At 35.8% G+C, this 21026-nt stretch overlaps 1 protein-coding gene across 1 annotated transcript in view; it reads right to left on the bottom strand.

Annotated features, from left to right (window-relative positions):
- Nucleotides 1–21026, bottom strand: part of WWOX (WW domain containing oxidoreductase) — a 532815-nt gene that overhangs the window by 406170 nt on the left and 105619 nt on the right. Inside the window, exon 6 of the mRNA XM_059825031.1 lies at nt 12386–12474. Coding sequence (XP_059681014.1) covers nt 12386–12474 — 89 coding nt within the window. The remainder of the gene's footprint in view (nt 1–12385; nt 12475–21026) is intronic.

Here is a 21026-nt window from a genome sequence, read left to right as displayed (position 1 = left end):
CACATATACTGCAACTCTGAGCATCTGTAAAAGGAATTCTGGAAAAGACTGTGAAACATGAAGCCCCAGGTTGTCAAACAAACCGAAGTAATTAGATTCCTTCAGGCATGTTTGAAAACCCCAGATTTTGATAGCCCAGTTTAAAAAAAAACATTTCTGGGGGAATCAAATGCACCTTAGCTGAATACTGAAAGAGCTGCATAATCATTGACATAAACAGTAGGCTGTATTTCCTTATTTAAATAAATTTCAACTTCAAGCCCACTGGGAAGTTACCAATGTAGTCTGCTTTAATAAGAAGTTAACAACCTAGTATCTGTACCTTTGCCAACTGGGAAAATTTTAACAAAAAGCTTCAGAAGCAGTATAAAATATCTGTGTACTTTGGAAAGCTCATTTTCTGAAGTGCTGAATTTCTGATTTGCCTTTTGGTCAGTGACGCTTATATGCATAATATCTTCACATACATACTACACCCACAAAAGAAACTGAAGATGAAGGGGGACTGTCCTTTTACAGGTAAAGTTCTCTCTTTCTGTTCAAACCAAGTTCCAAAAAAGGCAGTTCTTTTTTTCATCTTTGCAGCCTCACTCAACACAGCACAAGCAGGCTATTTACTAAGATATGCAGGATCGTATTTTTTAGAAGGTACCCAACCTTTTGAGGCATATTTTATCAAAATGTTTTAAACCCAAGTTCATTTTGCCTGTTCAAGATGCATCTGTCAAGAGGAAAACAAAGCCTCATGAAGCTTGAGAGTGCATGCGTGGAAACTTTGGGTGATTCATCATCTCTTCTGAGAGTTTATGAAAAGCTCTAGCAAGAATTAATTTACAGATGTGTAAATCTGCTGGGAAAAAGGAACAAGTTTCTTCAACATAGATGTAATTTTTGGTATAAGAGCCTCCTGTATGAGAACTGAAGTACATGAGTACAGCAGTAATACAAAAAAACACCATTGCCATTCACTGCAAAAGCAAATATGGCACTTTTTAAAAAGATTGTAATTCTATTTGATAATTGTCATAAGTACTATGAAGTAACAGACCACAGTAAGACAGAAAGGACTCACATATGAACCAAAACTATACTCCACCCATCCCAATCGTAGTATTCTTCATTAACACTAATTACACAATAACTACCAGAGGCAAAATACGCACTCTATACCTAAATCTGTCAGCTCAATTAATTAAAAAGATTATTCCAGCCACAGATGATAGAATCTAACCTCAGTTGTGCAGAGCTCTAGATCACTGAACGTCTCATTATGCAGGAACAAAACTTTTAAGATACATGACAATTCACACCACACATCTGGCACTCCAGCTTTGCTTTATGAGAGGAGTATTTTCAAGTGATAGCAGAACTATGACCTTGATTTCACAAGTTCATTAAAAACATTGCTGCGATCTACATTAGGCTTCCTCCCGAGCCCAAGGAAAAAAAATCCCCCCTTGGTTTAAAATAGCTTGTATTTCTAAATCAAAGGCACATCTAAGGCCAACAAAAAATGTCAGGAAAATTTTCTTTAGTGTTTACTCCTGGTATTGACATTACCAAGCTGCCCCCTCTAACCATGATGCCTATTTGGTATTTCTGGAAACACTGTATAGTTAAAACCTTGCAGAGTGTTTTGAAAATTTACCCCTCTGTCTCCTTAAAATGTCTTCAGTCAGTTACTTACATCATACCAAGTGAGTTAATGTGGTCTACCATTACAATTTAAGTATGCACTGGGACTTGAACATAAGCTGCTCCATCATAGCGTGTAGTGACTGTTTCTTATCCTTCACAGCATGACTGAGACTTAAGAATACACTGCTTTAACTGCAAGCTATACAGCAATTCTAGAAAACTCTTACTGTGCTGGTGAGTATAGCTACAATTTAGTGGAAGTTAAAAAGCATGCAGAATTAACAAGGACATTCTTAATTGTGAATATCTCAGCTGAAAACCATCTAATATCTCGTGCACTTCACAAGTCTGTGATACATCACTAACCCTAGCACTGGGCAAGTCATTCGGATCTTACGTGCTGTGCTCAATTCACCATTAGAAGCAACAAAGCAATCCAACTGCTCTGCACTATTTGGAAATAGAAGTAAGTGAATACATTAGAGAGATATAGAAATTAAGTTGTTGCCATAAATCAGTTAGTTATGAAATTTAATAATCAATTTGTTAGCACCTGATGTAAAACTATGATCTGTCAGCAGCCTCCCAAGCTGGCTGTGTGCAGCAGTAGGTATTTCCAAGGGAATTAATTACTGATGATTTGCAAAGGTAAGAATAATATTTTTCAACAAATGTAGCCTGTGCACTAGGAGGTTAAACAAACACCACCAAAATGTCAACAGAGCTCTTGGCTTTGGTGTTCTCCCATTTCAAATGTAATGAAATAGTTAACCAGAAATTATGCAAAGGGAATACTTTCAAATCTTCCCATGAAGCAGAATGTCACACCATCTGGGGCACTTCTCAAGTGATTTGAAAAGTTCACACTGTTTGGAATTACACAGAAATTCAAGAGAAAAGGCCTTGCCATATCCCCAAAGTCCCATAAGCAACTGTAGACCTATGTCACGGCCAGTAAAGAAGGCAGAGAGTTATGATTTCTCTTCCATAAAGAAGCAAAGTCACAGCCCACCCAACTTTTCCATCCTACAACTCTGAACACCCATGTTGCTTTCTCTCAAAGTTAGAAAATGGTACTTCCTTCTGTGAGGGAATGCCTGTATTCACAAAGAAAATAACCGACGCGCAGGCTAGGCTTACGGCTCTCCAGAAAAAGGGTGAGCTAAACAACCATCTCCAGAAATCCCTCTCAGTTTTACAAGCAGCACTGATGGGAAACGGAGCAACTAGAAAAACACTAAGAGTCAGACAGCAGCAGGAAGTCTTAGAACCATGTATAATCTAACACCAACCCCAAAATATTTACTTGTTTGATGAAAACAAACAAACAAAAAAGGCACTGCTTAACTCACTGAATTTTGGAAATGAATGCTTCATGTCTAACTTCCCTTTTCCTAAAAATATTGACTGAAAAGTCAGCAAAAATACCCTCTATTGCCACCTGTCAGCTGACAGAATTGTGGATCCTTGTCAGACAGGCTTCATTCTAAGGCAAGCCACTAACACAGGACTTACAGCCCGGATGGATGCTAGAAGCATGGAAAATTCTCTCAAATTCATCCTACTGGATTTCTTTGCAGGATTTGACACTGTTGATTAGCAAATACTTCTGCCCCACTTCCAAGACATTAATGGGAGTGGACTGAAAGTGTTCTGCTTCTTCCTTTGTACCAAATATATGGGAGTTATTATGAGCAGCTGCCCCTGTGTGTTCATAATATATCATCTGCATACTGCCATATAGGTCAAACACCTCTCAATCATTATTCATTACCTCTATAAAATCTTCAGTATACAATTTCGTAAAAGTTTGGAGAAGGAACAGAGGTCTCAACAGATTTAGAACTAAACCAAAAACATCCATTAGTCCTGGTTTTCCCTTTATTAGCTTTTCTAACACATACAGGGGGGAAAAAAACCAACCAAAAAACCCCACATCATCTTACACCTCCAGAAATTAATAAGTTATCTTCCTTTGAAGAAAAATTCTGTCATTTTAGCTCTGGGTAGACAGAAGAGTTTGAGAGGTCTACTTTTCCTCTTAATGGGGTGCAGAAGCATTTTCAACTATTGTGAAAATTTTAAAGTTGAACTTCTAAAGAGAAATTCAGACCCAATAATAAATAACAAAACATTTAAATATTTAATATCTTTAAACATTTAACATTAACACTTTAAACATTTGTAATGTTGCCCTCAAACTGAGCTTAGTAAAACCTGCACTGCCCAAAGCACCTTCCCTCAAAAATGATCCAAGCTGGGATTTCTCCTTCCACTCTAGTATGAGTTTCACAAAGACTACACACAAAATAAGAAAAGCAGGGATGAGGTTTAATTTGTTGACGTGATCTGTCTCCCACACTTGGCTAATTTATACACTGCAAGTACGGTATGTGATACTAGAAATCTGAGAAATTGGGAAATTTTTAATCTTTTTATTTGGTAACATTACATCAGTAAATCACTTTCTTTTGATAACAAATTATTGCTTAAAAATGAAAGTCAAGACTAGTATTTGTACTTGCTTTTTACTACAAGGCAGGATGGAGAAGGAGGAAGAATTATATTTCACAAGCATGTGGTGGTTTTCTTCCTTCCATTAGGTTCATTACCAGGGACTCCTTCACCTTTTGGGGGCCCGTTATCCACAGCTCTGAATTTCCTTGTGCATAGCTATAATCTAACCCTAAATTTCCTCTGACTGACAGCACACAGTATACTCAGGGTATTGATATTAACAACAGGTGTCAGTGATGCTCTTCCCTTACCTCAATGCCTCCTCAGGTCCACATTTCAAACGAAAATCCATCCAAGAAACCACGTTTTCCTTTGTCAAAGTGTTGCATCTTTGCTAGTTCTGTAACTCTGGGGGCTCAAAATACCTCCATATGTACGGATTTTGAAAGTCCTGGGGCCAGGTTGGGGTAGAATAAGGATAGGATAGGGCTCTGCAACTTAATTTCTATATCCATTCAACCTTTCAGCATTTCCATTCTGCATCCTTTTCCTCTTCTTAAGCCCTGGCACAATAAGAGGACCACTTTGTTTCATACCTTGCCATGCCTTGCAAAGATACTTTGTTTTGTTTAAAATCTCCCTGATGCTTAGGAGACAGCAGCAGTGAAAATATACAGAATCCGGTAATTTTCATTCAGCAGCTCACCAAAGGACGTTTGCTACCTCAAAGTGGACACACACAAAATCCCAATAGCAAATCATTGTTTACACATATACACAAGGAGTTACAAATAAGCATAAGCCAGCTGTAAAGGAACATTCATTGTTGCAATAACCATGGAATGATTTGTTGTTTCTGCACATACCTCTAAATATATGAATTTCATTTGTACACAGTAAGTACTTGTTCGAAAAAAGAAAGCTACAACTCACAAGGAACGTCAATTACTACTTTTATTACATATTTGTGATATTTCCCATTGAAAACAGTGAACTCCTTGGAAAATGTTTTCGGGACCACAGTTGATCATTCAAACAATAAAACACTTCATGCATTTTGAACATTTCACTTGCCAATGACAACTCCTTCCTCTGTTTTGCCTAGAGATATATAGAGCTATAATGGAGTTCAGAAAGCCCCTAGCAGCTGCGTGCTGCCATTCAGACCTGAAAGATTCCATGTTGTGATAAAAGTTAATGTACTTTGACATCCTCTGGGATTTTTGGTGCCTTGGGAACAGCTAATGAAGAAATACAACCTTTTCAGACTATAACGCAAATTTTTGGATTCTAAGATTAAGACACGCATGGTATATGCATGGCCTGCCTAATGTCAGCAGTAAGGCTTCCATACCCAAGTGCCCGAAGACTCTGCCTTCATGTGTTTTAATTATCTCCCATAGAAAGCCTTTAACTAAATCGACTAAATACATTTTAATATATATGTAATTAAATAACTACTCTTGCCTTGTATTTCAGGATTTTTAGAAGACAACATCAATTAAACACACAGATCATCTTAAAAACCATTAAGCTATAATGCTGCAAAATCCTTGTTTTATTTGCAACAGAATACATTTTAATCAGGCATATTAAGTCATACATATTTTACTTTCTTATGTACTCAAAACAGCCTCCACAGCTGGTGCATATTGTGGAAATTTTTTAGGAAGATGGGGCCCCAAGATTTTATGAGCCATCTTAGACTCAGCTTAGACTTAGGCATAGGCACATGGCTCAAAATGGGAACCAGAACCACCAGTGTGCTAAGCAGAAAGCCACTGGAGTGTTACCAAGGTTTCTTCATTAGGTTACAGTGAAAAGAGTGCAAAGTGTCCAAAGACAACTGGCAAGTTCACAAATTTTAGACAGCGTAAAACTAAGTAACAAACACCTAACAAAATCTTTCTGTTAGCAATATGTAAAAACACTTAATATTTTTGCAGATGCAACTATATGTGAAGTTATGGTGAACTGTCAATCCTATCTTTATTTTAATATGGACTTTTACTTTAAAAAAAAAAAGTGTTCTGAAGCAGGAGATATTTCCACAATACAGCAGATGAAATGGAAGGTGATCTGGTGAAAACGTCATGACCTCTGCCTCAAGTAAAAGGGGGGAGGGGTTAAGCTTGAGAGATTTTTAATTTGAAAAATACTGGAAACAGTTTTTGGATCCACATGACTCGACACACGCTACCACAATGGGGTAATTGAGTATGAGAACTTAAAACCAGAAGAAATAAACAAAAAAAAAACCAAGAAAAAATATTTATGCAGAAAGACAGTCCCTAGGCTTTAATAAGGCACAGTACCACCACAAAGAGAAAAAAAGTTTCACCCTAATATTATTATGTATGTTTCAAATGCAGTCAGCCTTTGATCTTATTTATGATTCTATGATTATTTAAATTTAAGATACGTGCTGTCTGCAACAGTCTGAACTATGCATGTTTCAATACTTAATTCAATGTGGGTGTTTTTGATATCTCAAAATGTACAATGTTGTCCAGAAGTTTGTGCCTCTGTGGCACTGTCAGAGTGCCAACTGTATTCTAAGTCGAGAAGACAAATATAATAGCTCAACTGTTACAAGTTTTAATTCACAAAAAGTATTTCTATAAGTGTAAAAGAGCTAACAGATTTGTACAGTGTTAGAAAACATGTTCAAATTTTGAAAGACAATATGCAGTGGCAACGATCATCTCTGACAGAGACATATCTACTACAGAACCTTTAAGCATATTGGCATAATGGCATCACTAATAATTTGTTTAAATCATACACTCATTTTTTCTGGATCTTTTATGTTATCTATGCAACAACTTGCTAAACAGATCTCATTTTTACATATGTATTTATATGTATGAATAGAATTTAACATACAATGGCTATGATTTAATTGTGGTTGAACTGGAATTAAAAATCAACTTAACACACATGCAATATGTCAGGTATAATACATGAAAATGGAGAAAAACAGTATTCTGGAGTGAATTTTCAGCAGGCTCTGAAATCTTAATTGCACCCGCAAGGTTTCAGAGTGCTTCTGCTTGCAGAATGAAAAATAAATGTACTCACAGAGTTTGAGGCCTCAGTTAAGGAAGCCAGCTAAAAATCTGGCCCGCTCCATTTTGGGTCTGGTTAGGGAAATAAGAAGAGACTAAAGTTCCAAATGGAGTATCATAATTCATAACTGTTGTCTTTTCCATGTTTCTACACAGAGCATAAGTGAATAACCTGTTAGCATATGCCAGTTCTTACCACAAAAATAATTCCTATTTTAAAGTATAGGAAAGTGACTTCAGCAAAAATCTACATATGGAAGTCCTGCATAATTGTGAAATGCTGCTACCAATGCAGAAATTTTTAAGCAATAGCTGTTGGCAAACACTATTTCATATCTTTGAAGTAATTCAAGATTTTTCAGGATAGTTTCATTTTTTTTCCTCAAACATTGAGAACATTTAATTGATGTCTTAATGTTTGGCTGAAGATAACTTTAATTCAAACCAAGTGGCACTATGCACCACTCAAAACTAAAGATGCACATAAAATTTCATCTATAATTTTATTGCTCACTTCTGCCTAACTGTTTTGATCATAGAAGAGTTCTTATGCTGAGGATCAGGCAAATGCCATGATAACATGATTGTAAATACTGACAACAGGTAGATATTTTGGAAATTTTAGAACTGAAACATTAGTGCTGTCCCCCAGTTAAAGTATGCAGTCATATATGTGATGATTAAACTGGGAAATAAATACCAAAGTATCACAGCCATAAATTCACACTCCTATATAAATACCAAATCCTACAGACCCTGAGCTATCAGTGGCGCTGACTAAATTTAAATGCTATGTTGCATACAATCACAAGAGGGCAGTCATTTTGTCTATAAAGTGGATTAATACCAACCATAATTCCTCACATTGTGCCCACTCAATGAAGAGGAGATTCAATTCAGTGTTTTTTAGTTCCAGAAGCCTAATATGAAAGATTGGTTGGTCTGCCTCTTCCAGCTGCAAAAAATCAGCTAATACCAAATCCATCTTAGCCCAGAACATTATTATAAACAGATCATTTATTTGATTTTCCATAACAGAGACATTCAATCAACTGCCTGAGCTGGAAACTAGCAGAGGGGAAAAACTAGATACAGATAAAAGAAGCAACTTGAACAACTCTAGCCATTTAGCTGCACTGAGACCTCTTTTCGTACTCTCATCCTAACCCTAGCACTGTCTTCACATGGAAGGAAGGTGGAGGTCATTCACTCCTGGTGGAAATATCCAGTGGAGAATGTATCTCCAGACAACAAGCCAGGAATACTAAAAGACAGACAGAAATCACAGTTTAAACAAAAAATAAAAAATCACAGAAATGACAGCATTGCATTTCAAACTACAAGAGAGCTTAAAATTAGTTGCCATAATGTAACATAATGAACTGGCTTTCTCTAAAGAATTTGTTCCGTAAATCCTTCAGCCTTATCTTTTACCAAGATAGACTTCCATTTTATGTATTAGTCACATTGTGTTCAGGTGGTGCTACAGTGAAGTAAGAGGTAGATCAAACATTAAACATCAATATTGTTTTATTCTGTCTTCTTTCAAAGGCAACTTTGGGAGTTCCAACTAAGTTACCGCGTTTAGCTTATTCTGCCCACAGAATCTTTGTAACTGTGAGAGCAAGAAAAACTGGAGAGCACTGTTCTGCTCGTAAGGAAAGTTTATATTCTGCTGCAATCACAGAACTGCAGGATCTAAAATAATCTGCAAAACCCTTCTCCCTCAAACCTTTATTTGAAACTGCATGGATAAAAAAAAAATCTCAGAAAAAGAAACAGCTGTATCAATTCAAGAGTATAGATAATGCAAACAAAAAAAAAAAATTTTTTTCTGTGAGGATGAAGGATTTTCTAGAATATATTTATATGAATACCGCATAATTTACCAGTGTTTATGTACTCTGAGCCCAAATTTGATCTGTGGACAAGGTTACAACACCTAAAAAATTCAAACAGGAATAAAAGATTCCTATCAAATCTCTTAGAAGCACGGTAACTTTAAGATGAATCATCTGATTTCTACTTTCAAACAAGGAAGCTGCCTTAGCTCTTAAGTACTACTCCAATTTATATTAAATGTTTCTTTCCAGAGTAACTCTTTCCTCCCATCTCTTATTTATGTTTTTCTCAATGTTCCCTCTGTTGCATCATTTGTTTTCTGTCTGCAACCAGCCCGTTAAATTCCTGCTGAGCAGAGGCTGACATTTCTTCATTCTTCACGTAGTTTCCAGAACCTCTCAGATTCTCAAGCACATTGAAGAAGGCGCTTTTTTTTCTCTCCAAGTTATTTGATTAAGGCAGGAGATCTACAATCTCAGCAATTTTCCCTCTGCTCCCTGCAATCCCACCACCACCACCTTCCCCAGCTGCAATAGGTTTTGACGTTTTAACTCAATGAAATTTAGGGATCCTTTTTCTGGAGTACTTCCGTTTTCATTTTGTCATCCAGGAAGAGATCTGTGAAACTCAGTCCTTGAAGACTCTTTTCCAATAGATTCAACCAGGGAAGAACAGGCTCCCAGGTTGTGACGTGACTATGAGTACACCCTGCTGACAAAAAATAGTACCCAGAGCCACGAAGTGTCCCAGAAAAGCAGAATTTCAAAAGACAAGCAAATCTAGTTTCTATTTTATAAAGTTTTCATTTATTAGGTCACATGTCACCAAGACCAACAGACTCTGTAGAATACCAAAGTGTCCCAGAAAGCAATAGTGGACTGGAGAAATTAGACAATAAAACTATCTACACCCAGAAGTTTAAGATGTTCACCAATGAATACAAAAGACCTCTTCACATAGGGTGTTGTGAGAAAAAAAAAATACAGATCTTTATTAAAATGTGTGCGTTCATATAAAATTTCTCCTTCACATTTTAAATTTATTGTAGCTTTTTCCCAGAAACCAAGATCTATACAACTCAGAACTCAAATGATAGTTTTGTTTAGAAAAAATACCAAACACTTTATTTGCTTTTCCTGCTACTTTATTGTTAAGGAATTTGTAAGATTTTGTAAGAAAGAAAACTCTATACTCATAACGTATTTCCTATGCTCATCAACAGGACTTACAGATACCTCACAGGAACTGGGGAGAGTGTATCACAGTACGCCTTCTACAGGTGCATGAACTCAGAGATACCAAAGAAAGTTAGGCTACCAGCTAACAGACTTGCCAAAGCATAAAGAACAAGACTCAGTCTGTCACTGAAGCCTGTAAGATTTCTTTCAATTGCTCATAAACCTACCAATGCAAAGGAATCACTGATCTGACAAAAGCCTTTGTACACTACAGCAAAACAAATAAACAAAGAGACAAAAGTAGTTAGTGTACATTAGGGCTGGAAAACACATAGGGCTAGCATTGTAGTAATAGGATGCTACTGCCATATAATTGCTTTTCTGACCATATCCAGACATAGTTAAATCACAAAAAATCAGAGCCAGAAAGACCTAGTAGGTCTCCCAGTCCATTCCCCTGCCAGTGCAGATGATTGTAAGGTAACTCTTGTGTATCTGCATCAGATAAAAGATCTACTGCTACAGGCAGTGTGTGGGGTCTGGTTTCCATCCAGCCCCAGACTTTAAACAAAACATAACTGGAAATTCATTTTGGTCAAAACCCCACAAGTCTCACAACAGATACAGACCTTAGACTTTCCTATAATGCTTGGAGTAGTCCTGCCAGACACACACACATCTGAGCACAGATTCGAGACAGAAATATCTGAAGGCAAGGCACAGGCTATAAATGCTGTCTATTACTAAATTTTTTCCAAATAAAATGAGAGCGAAACATTAGTAAAACCTGTCCATCACTAACAATGTAGCTTAACAGACCTACACTGGTACAACAATGTATGCCAACAAAAGTAAAACAGGTTTTACTGATTCTATATCTTTACTGCTTCTCATTTTCTAAGTTCTTTGGCAAAAAACTGATTTAAGCATGTTCGCTTCTAAGGATTTATAAACACGCATACCAAATGGACTAGCTAGGATGACCATTATATGATCTGCAACACACAAATCAAGTTAAAAGCTGCATTTGGAGGAAGAGTGGTTTTAACTTTTCACTGTACCATATAGCTTTTAAAGAAATGTAGCATATTAAAAGCATGAAGAAGCTAAATTAAAACACTTACCATCCTTATATTGTGAAACCAAGTTAGTATTAAAGCAGCAATACTGCAAGGATTTGTCTTTCTATTTCAAGAAAGTTTTAATATATGAAGATGATATATGATAAGAAAATATTGTTACCAAGGATTTTGGCAGCAAAGAAACTTGTGTTAGAAGTCAGTTTTGACAATTCTTTGAATCTAAAAGACCTGTAAGTACCAAAATGTCATCTGTCTATCCATGTGAGATTTAGCTTTGGCAGTTTTTCAAAAGCAAAAAAACATTCTTTTTTATATATTTTCCCTACACCAATATATTTTCAAAGCTGTCTAAGAGGCCATATTCTCTTGAGAAGTACAGTAAGATGTATATGTGTTACTGAAATATTTGCAGAAAAAAACTAAGTTTGAATAGTCACAACAATCAATGGGTCAAACTGTGGATAAAAGCACAAAGTGTGGCATTTATTGTCAAGAGTTGACACTTAAAGATTTCAAATCATTTATTCAATTTAGAGATTCATTGTCCTGTTCAAGCTAAATTAAACAAACCATTTGGAAGCTAACCTGATTATCTCCATATAAATTGGTCTGTTGTTAAGTGATGTCATTATCACCCCCTCTCCCCCTTTTTTTTAATTATCGTCTATTCCACATACAGGTCTGGAAAATGGAGCTGTCTGGATCATAGGGCTATTTTTTTTAAATGCTTTAAAAATAGAAAGAGAGAGAGAAGGTTAGAAAAGAAAGCAAGACAAAGAGTACATTAATTGCTCATCCCTGACCTCTTCCAAACCACTGCAAAACTGATAAAAGTTGCCTGAGCTGCTTTTTATGCAGTTCAGCTTTGGCCTTTTTCAATACCCACAAGGGGCTATCAATGCCCCCTTGAAAGCTGGGGCTACACATGGAATAATAAGAGATCCGTAAGATGAAAACAAATGATCTTTAATTTATGTTAAAAAAAAAATCCTGTGCAAAGATTATTCACTAACTGTAGTTGCTGATCCGTCCAACTATGGTGAATTCTGCCAACTGTGCTCAGCTAATAAAGACATTAAAATAACAAGAAATTATTACATGTAATTTTCTGAGTACTTACACATTCTTGGATTTGAATGCTTCAGCAAAGTGCTGCACACTCTGAAGAGAAGCAAGGTCTAAGGTCATTGCTTCTACCTTGGCTTTATGCTGGAACAAGAGAAAATATAAAAAAGATAAATAACAGCAAGTTCAGTTCACAGTATCATGTTACAGTAAATGTGTTATGAAACTTGTCCGATTCCCTTGTTTAACATTATAACCCCAAAGTGAATACAAATCATCAAAAAGAATGGACGAGCACAACATTTAGTGCCAAAAGTAGCATTGCAGTTTTGTGGTTGTGCTAAAAACATACACTATGTAACAGTTTTATATAATACAATGAACTGACACAAGGTAGTTTTAAGGTTAATATGATATCTTTTTTATACCATTTAGCTGGTGAAACTTATGAAACTTGTGAAATAAAAAGTAGAGTAAGCATTATTCTTAATGCATAGTATTTTTTACATACCATACCAATAGAAAAATACTCAGTAAATACTCTATAAAAAGCAGCTAAATTCAAACTTGCATATATTAATGCGAAACAATTTATTGTTCATAGCAGGTGATATCAAAGACAGTATAAAATGAGTATAGAAAACAACTGATCAGCCTACACAATTTTTCATACAGTAAGAGTTTACCAGTGCATAATATCATCTAAAGAAATTGCATACGTACTCAAAACCAACTTTTCACCTAGAAGAGAACATGCAATCCCACAAAATGACAGGTTAACCTGAAGGTGCTAACCTTAGGCACCACCAAAACAACTCTTCTCAATATTTTCAGCTTTAAGCTCCCTGTTCTCAGATCTTTTGAAACGCTTACACTACAAATCTCGGAACAAAATGAACCAAAAGTCTATTTTCTTTGCAACCACTAAAGTGAAAGTCATCACAGAATCAAGTGGACTGTGGCTTTTTCAAGCCACACTTCTGAACTAGCAACATCCAACAGCTGTCTGGTTCTTCTACAAACACTATACTTTAAGATATCTATGATCCTCTGCAAAATACCAACCATATACATATAAGTCACGTATAATACCAACCATAACATATAAGTCATGTAGATGCCCTAAGGAATTATGAATGTGTGTATTTGTGTTCCCCCTCACTTTTAGACTTACTGCTGCCCACCACAAACTTTCTGGTACATAAAAGAAAGCTGGCAAGAGCCCCGTACTCTCCCCAAACCTAAACATGTCAACTTTCAGTTCACTCTGCTTAGCTTATTCAGGAAAAAAGAAATTAGAGGGACGCTTCATGTAATTCCAGCATGCTACCTACACCTATGTACAATGCTCATGGTTCAGACTGGACATTAGCACTGCTAAAAGAAAGAGTAAGAAAAAGATGAAGCAGATACAGTGGTACTATGCAATCAAAGACAGCATTTGAGCGGAGAGGCAACAGGAGCTTTGTTAGCACCACAGTGCAATGGGGGATCTCCTGTGATTACAAGGTTATACAATGAGCATTTCTGAAGGAACAAAAAGGCAGCAGCATGCATGTCAGCACAGAATGAAGCCAAGAAGAGTGCTCCCATTGTCTCCTAAGCTCAAGCAATTCATCTGATCTCCACGTTTCTTTACATCTGGTACTTTTCTCCCTACATCTGTTTTCTACTTTGCTAGCACCCATTCTGCCTGCTACAATTACCTTACAGGTTGGGTTTAAACAGAATGTCACTCAAATTCTTTTTGTCCCACTCCAGCCAGACTTACCAGGACAGCAAAATAAATACAACTAAAATTTCGACAGGTTCCATTCCCATCAGAAGTACCAATTGATGGAGTCTGAAAATGCTAAACCCAACTTCATTAAAGAGTTTTTTTACCCTCACAAGATGCACATTATTCTCGAATTTGTTTTGCCCCACTGGGTAAATATTTTCTTCTGTTTGATGGTCAGAGACTTGAAAAAGACGATGCTGCCTTGCATTATGCAACAGAGCTCCATAACAACTTCTCTTCAACTTTGCAGTTCAAAGCTGTTTACTTAATAGAGAAGTAGTGTTGGGTTTATTTTGCTTCTGCTTTCCTCAGTTGAAACATTCTCCTGTCCCTCCCAAGGGTAAAAGATCAAGAATGCTACAAATACAGGGACATAAGGAGGGTCAAAAAAATAATGATCAAGTAGTTCAACAGACTATACCACAAGCTGTTAGTTACTGTCCTCCTGGTGACACAGATTCAAGTCCACACACTATTACTCAGGTAATGCTTTTCCTCTTGGTGTCACATGCTAGGCTTCTGTTACTGATTCCAAGAATAGAATAGAGGTGTCCGTGTATTTCAAGTCCAAAAGAAAAAATAGTATGACACCTTCAAAATACTTTCAGAAATAGAAATTAAACAGACTAAGACCAGCCTGGATTTGTGCATGAATACATTGAAAATATAAAAATCAGAAATAAATTATTGAAAGTGATAAATGGTTGGCTGTTAGATAGCGAATGCAAACTATGTTTCTTCTGTACCAGTTCCACCAATTAAATGAGACCATCTTTCTGTTCATACCCCATTTTCTTCAGCCAGTAAGATAATTTATTTCAAACAATTTAACACTACTTCACCTTTTTTCTTTTAGCTTTGATACACATACAGTTACAGAAAAAGACAAAGAAAACATTTGTTAAGAAATTCAAGAAACTGTATCTGAAATGACCTGAAAAAGAAAAAATGGAGAAGGAAAAAAAGGTTGGTTTTAGTAATTTTTTCCATTTAATAAGTTAGCAAAGGCAAATGGCAAAATAATTTTTTTTTCAATTTTCTCCCTGCTTTTGCTTTTTAAAAACCTGATGGTAACAGTCTGTATTTCCTTCTATATATACACAAGGTACATACTGAGCACAGAGACAGCCATTTGCTCTGCTTTCGTCACAGGAGAAACTGGAGCATGTGACATCCAAAGCACTCAGATCAGAACTTGCCACCTCAGCTTCTGAAGGCACGCAAAAAGCCAAGTGTGAGTATTTTCTCCAAAAAGTAACTGGGGAAAAATCAGTTTACATACCATGAGCTTAGGCAAGTTCCCCAATTTTTCTGTTTCAGATTCTCCCTTGTCCATTGCGATTCAAGAACCTCTTACTCCACAGAGGTATTTTGTAGACCATCAATTCCTACTATAGTTTGAGAATGTGAAATGCTAAGCTTTAATATCGACTCATTTTCATTCCAAATTTTCTCCCTTCTCTGTTACAATTTCTTTTTAAAAAGGTATGAATAAGGCAATATACTTGCAAGGTATGTTCTTAATAATGTAAGAGTATCTCCAATCAATGACAAGTTGAAGGTTTTTTTGTTTATTTTCTTACAGTAGCTCAGTATTACCTTTGTTATAATGTTTTCCCTCTTTCCCTATAAGCCTAGGTAGCACATAGTGTGGTATTCATAGAAAAAGAAAACATTTTTTTTTAATAACAAATAAAACTGTAAAACATTTTTGCTAAAAGGCATCGTAACTGTAATTGTAATCCACAGTCAGAACTGATTGTTAATGCTGTGCTGCAAATCCTGATCTAATGTGTCATAATTGTATTATGCTGATGTCTTTCACCATTTCACTTCACATATTTTCAGTACTGAATTATGCCTCATTTTATGTTGTGAAATCTTAAATGGGACTTGTCACTTTCCCAAATACAGAAGACAGTCTTAAAACTGACATCGTAAAATCAACACGCTAAGGCAGAAGACTCCAGAATTTTTAAAGTGAAATCAACAAAAGGTATTAATGCTCCCTCTACTACTTTATTTTCAATTACATCATTTAAGGGGAAACTAAATAACAGAATGAGTGTAGAATAATTTAAAGAGCTCACTTACAAATCACAGGATCATTACTACATGGCGCTGTTGAAAGTCTGTGCAAAATGAGCTGGTGCCCTCACTGCATATCCCCGGGACAAGTGTCCCAACTGTGTCCAAAACCACTTTCACAACTAGACTCAGACCAGCTTCGCAAACTGGCCAAAAGGAGAACAGGCCCAAGAGGCAGACATGCTTCTACTGTCTACTGAACCTTGTGAAAACAAGGTCAGATAGAACCAACTGAAACAGTGCTTTTGAGATGGGGAGTATTTGCATTTCATGAAGCCCAAAGAGCAGCAGTTCAGGGCTAACAAAGTCTAGGCACCAACATCCTATTTTTGAAGAGACAGCTGAAGGCGGATCATTCTCTGGTTCCTAACAAGTCCTCTTTTAAACACAACACAATGACATTTTGAAAAGTGCAAAGAAAAAATTTTATCTTGTATTTCACGATTTTATGCCCAGATCTATAACAGCATTTTATCAATATTTTCAGGTAAATTTCATTACTCTAAATAACAGCAGAAAACAGTTTGTTTAGTTTTGTATGTAAGCTGCTCCCTATCGGAACAAAAATATTAAAAATGCTTAAGTGCAATTGGTTATATTTTGCATTGCTACAAAAACGCTTATTGAGCCAGAAACTAACAAGAAAGTGAAAACATCCAGAAAGCAAGCCATTTCACTATATGCAATGTATTCACTTTATAGCTTAAAAACTGTTTAAAAATGAACACTGCATGGTAGAGTAGTTTGGCAGTAAACATGATTGTGCATTTGTGTCTTGGTATTGAAAAAGGAGCCTTTTTTCATAGTGAATTTTTCATTCAAATGTAAGTGATGATTTACGTTAAATATAGGTAAAGCATAGCTACATTTTCCTGAAGGATTGCAAGGAAGTGAAGAGCAGTACAATAAGTTGAAGCATAAAAGCTTTCTCTGTCATAATATTTATTATAATGGCATATAAAATAGCTGAAATAAATAATAGATGACTAAAAGTAAATTCATATGATAAAGAATCTTTCAGCAGACACCATTACTTCTGACTGCTCCAGTTTCATACAGAGTTGAAGAGTCTTAATAAATATGCTATAGCCCCTGTATCTTAATGTAAGTACAAGTCATTTTGTAAGGGCCTACTTAAAATGTAACATAGTGGACACTAGATAATTTACTGTATAATTGTACTATCAAAAAATATCATGTACATATCTTCGATATTTAAAAGCCCTTAACTCAAAACTGAATACATAGCATAACAACAAAAATATGTGACTTTGGGGAACTGAAAATATAATAAATTGGTAAAAAGCAGTTTAATTTGATAAAGAAAAATGTTGATGACAACATCTTGGAATGCAAACAGTTCTTATATGCAGTGTGCAAAACAGAGTGTCTTCAGGAAAAAAAGAATTTGACATCAAAGCTGATGTAGTCTGTGGAATTATCTTAAAATAGATAAAGTAACCAAATAACCAAAACTCAGCATATGACAAGCAATGCCCAAATAAACCCATATTTTCATGTTGAGGACAAAGTAGAGGATGTTATAGAAGCACATCTGACAATTTGACACATAGCTTATGACAGTCAATAGCCAATGCCATGCACTATTTATGGAGGTACATAATAGGGAAAAAGGCTTTCACTCAGGATTAGGACTGCAAATATTATTGTCCCTAATGTAGTCAACATTTAGTACTTCATGCAAAACTGTATTTATGTAATGCCAGCTTCATCTTGTTGTGTGCTTTGAACGCTATGCAGCTACTTCTCATGGAACTGATTGGGACCGATGAATCATACCACTTTAAGAGTAATCCAACATGCATGCCAGATGCTTCAATAATATGTTCTCCTGCTGCCTTTGATATACCTTAATAAAGTTCATTAGAAGACATTGTGGTGGAACAATTCTACATTCATTTTTCTAGTTTTTCTACCCCCCCAGTATCAGCAATTTTGATACAGTACTTTCAAATTTTCACTAACTTTATGCAAGAGAAGATGGTACATGACACAAACCAATTTCCTAAATATTAATTATTTTATTAAGTCATATATGTGATGTACAAGGAAATAGCTGGGACTGATTGCGATTCGTCACGAAAATCAGAGATTAAAAGGGTTTTTTTTCTTTCATTAGAAAGTTTATTTAGTAATACTTGGTTTTTCACTATTTCCCAACATATTTGTTTTACCTGTATTTTGGTTGTAATTTACTGGTGTAAATTTTTCCACTATTCACCTTGCTCAATCCTGTCATGCATGTTTTCATGCTGTGTGTGAGCTCTCCCAAAACCTGATTGTGTAAAGCCTGGTTCTTCCTGCTTAAGTAACTAGATCTTCATGTTCTTCACAAAAATAGAATTCCTGCAGGGGTTGCTGTCAACCAAGTCAAGTGAATATAAAGACCTAATGGGTCAGTATAAGCCTGCAAATTGCTAGGATTACTGATCACTCTTGGACCTACATTTTATCATGAAGAATGAACTACTATTATTATTATTTTCCTTGTCTCTCTTCCACCTCCAAAACATTTAAGGATGTTTGGCAGAGAACAGTGTTTATCTTTTTGGCATCATCTACGCTTAGAGTGGTAAGAGGCCTCTTCAGAAAAACCTGAAGCCCTCAAGCTGTAGCAGGATTGTACTGCAAATGAATGTCTTATAGTTGCAATGGCAATTCCCCACGCATGATAGTCTAGAACAAACACCTGAACTGGGGATTTAACTGTTGAGCTCAACTGGGTTATCAAAGGAACAGAGAGGTCTGGATCCTCCTTTACCTAGAGATTAAATAAAAAGGCAACAAATGAGCCATTGAAATTCTGAAGACAAGAGACATGGAAGAGTGATAAAGACGACTCATATGAAGGAGTTCAATTTCTGACAATGCCATACACCAACCCGGCATTTGGTCCTCACCTTTAAACAAATCACTATTCACAGCAATTTTTTTCCTTCTTCCAAATAAGTTACCTGTAATTTAAAATCTATGTCACAAATACAACAATGTGACTTAAGTATACAAACCATACGTAGAGTCTTAAGTTGGATGTGAAAGGCTCTTCTTGGTCATTTTAAATTCCCCAATAATTTTAAAACTGTATCTCTTTCTATTAGTATATATCTACACATAAAAGAAAAATGCAAAATACACTTACTCATTTCTTTGTGGTTCCGTAATTTTTCAGATTTTATTATCTTTTTAAATAAATCTTCTGTAATAAATACCACTACAATAAGCAATAATGTTATCTCACAATCTTTACATTAGTTAACTTTTAAATCAATATCTCTGTAAATATGGCCTTTTCTATCTTCTGAAGATAATTATAAAGGAAAAAAGGAAAAACATCTGCATTTCTTTCTGAATTTAATATCTTCAGAGAAGCAAACTATGCCTCAGCAATCCTAAATCATGCTTAAAAAGAGTAAGAGAAGTCAATCTCCTAAGGACATTTTTAAAATTATTTATTCCTTAACCAGAGAGAACAAAAAACCACACTCAAAATTACTAGACTATCATTTCATAATACTTCAATTTTTAGGCTCCAAATGTCCCTGATTTTTCCTGGATGCACATGGTTCTATTGCAGGCAGTACACATCTGCTCCAATAACAAGCAATTACATGCATTTAAAAAAAAAATCTACCGTAGGTTTTGGCAATAGGAATTTGTTCAGCTCAATGTACATGAACTGTGGGTATTTATACTTGGGAGTCTACTTTTAGCTGGATTTTTTTCTTTCCCTGGATATAGATCATTTCTTTCCCTCTCCAAACGCCCATTCCTATAAAGCTCATTTGAATTTATCTTGGGGAATCTCGAATAATCTTGGCAATATATTACATGTATATGGTTTACTATTCTAATAAACATATCTTCTTGTTTACAGAATAATCCAGGGAGCCTGGGAACATGTAACAGAATCTCAACTGTGGAGAGCCTCCTATTCAAATGCTTTCAATTCTTTTCGTTCTGCAAGATTTGAAGTGATAGTAGAATACATTTTCAAAAAGAGAAACAAGGCAAACAGCATTGGGATAATTTAGAAGCTACAGACTTTGTTTCCTTTGAAAAACTTCCTCAATTTGAAGTTTTTTAAGATTAAAGAAACCCAGTTTATTGGTTGATGAGAAATATGCAATATAGGAAGCAAATAGGGTAATGGATTTGTTGGAAATGGCAGAGGCTGGAGGAAAAACCAGTATTTCTAAATAGATTAAACCAGTAGCATCCCTATTGCAATACAATACTATTGTGGTTAATTATTCACAAAATTAAAGATGTGTTATCTCATATGTACAGCTACACATACACTGACTGATAAAACTTACAGCAGGATTTCACAGATATTTTACACATAGAGGAAAGCTAGCATCCCTACTACAGATGACAAACAAGATGAGAAAAGCATGATGGTCAAAAGGGCAACAATGTTTAAGTAAATACAAAATGAACCCTTTTTCCCTGTTCTCTCATGATCCATAATCATAAGCTGTGTTGTTGCCTGAAAGTGCAGACATGCACTGTGCAGTGCACTAATCCTTCAAACACTAACAGATGCTGGCAGGGATTTAGGCTGGAATGTATTTACAAAGTGACAAATTATGTTCCGTATTATAGAGAGAGAGAAAGAGCACCCACAAATAGGCTGATAAATGTCAGCTGCAGTCACAACAAACGGTTTATTTTTATTATACTGTAACCACAAATGTTTTTTGCAGGGAGGCCCAAAGATTTATTTGTTGCAGGAAAAAACAAGATTATATATGACACAAAGTAATAACTGCGAGATCACTGATGTTCTGGGCAGCTTGCCCTCCTG

Source organism: Gavia stellata, chromosome 15 (genome assembly GCF_030936135.1).
Source record: "Gavia stellata isolate bGavSte3 chromosome 15, bGavSte3.hap2, whole genome shotgun sequence".
In the NCBI taxonomy this organism is placed as follows: Eukaryota; Metazoa; Chordata; class Aves; order Gaviiformes; family Gaviidae; genus Gavia; species Gavia stellata.
This window is presented reverse-complemented; position numbering and strand designations above follow the sequence as displayed.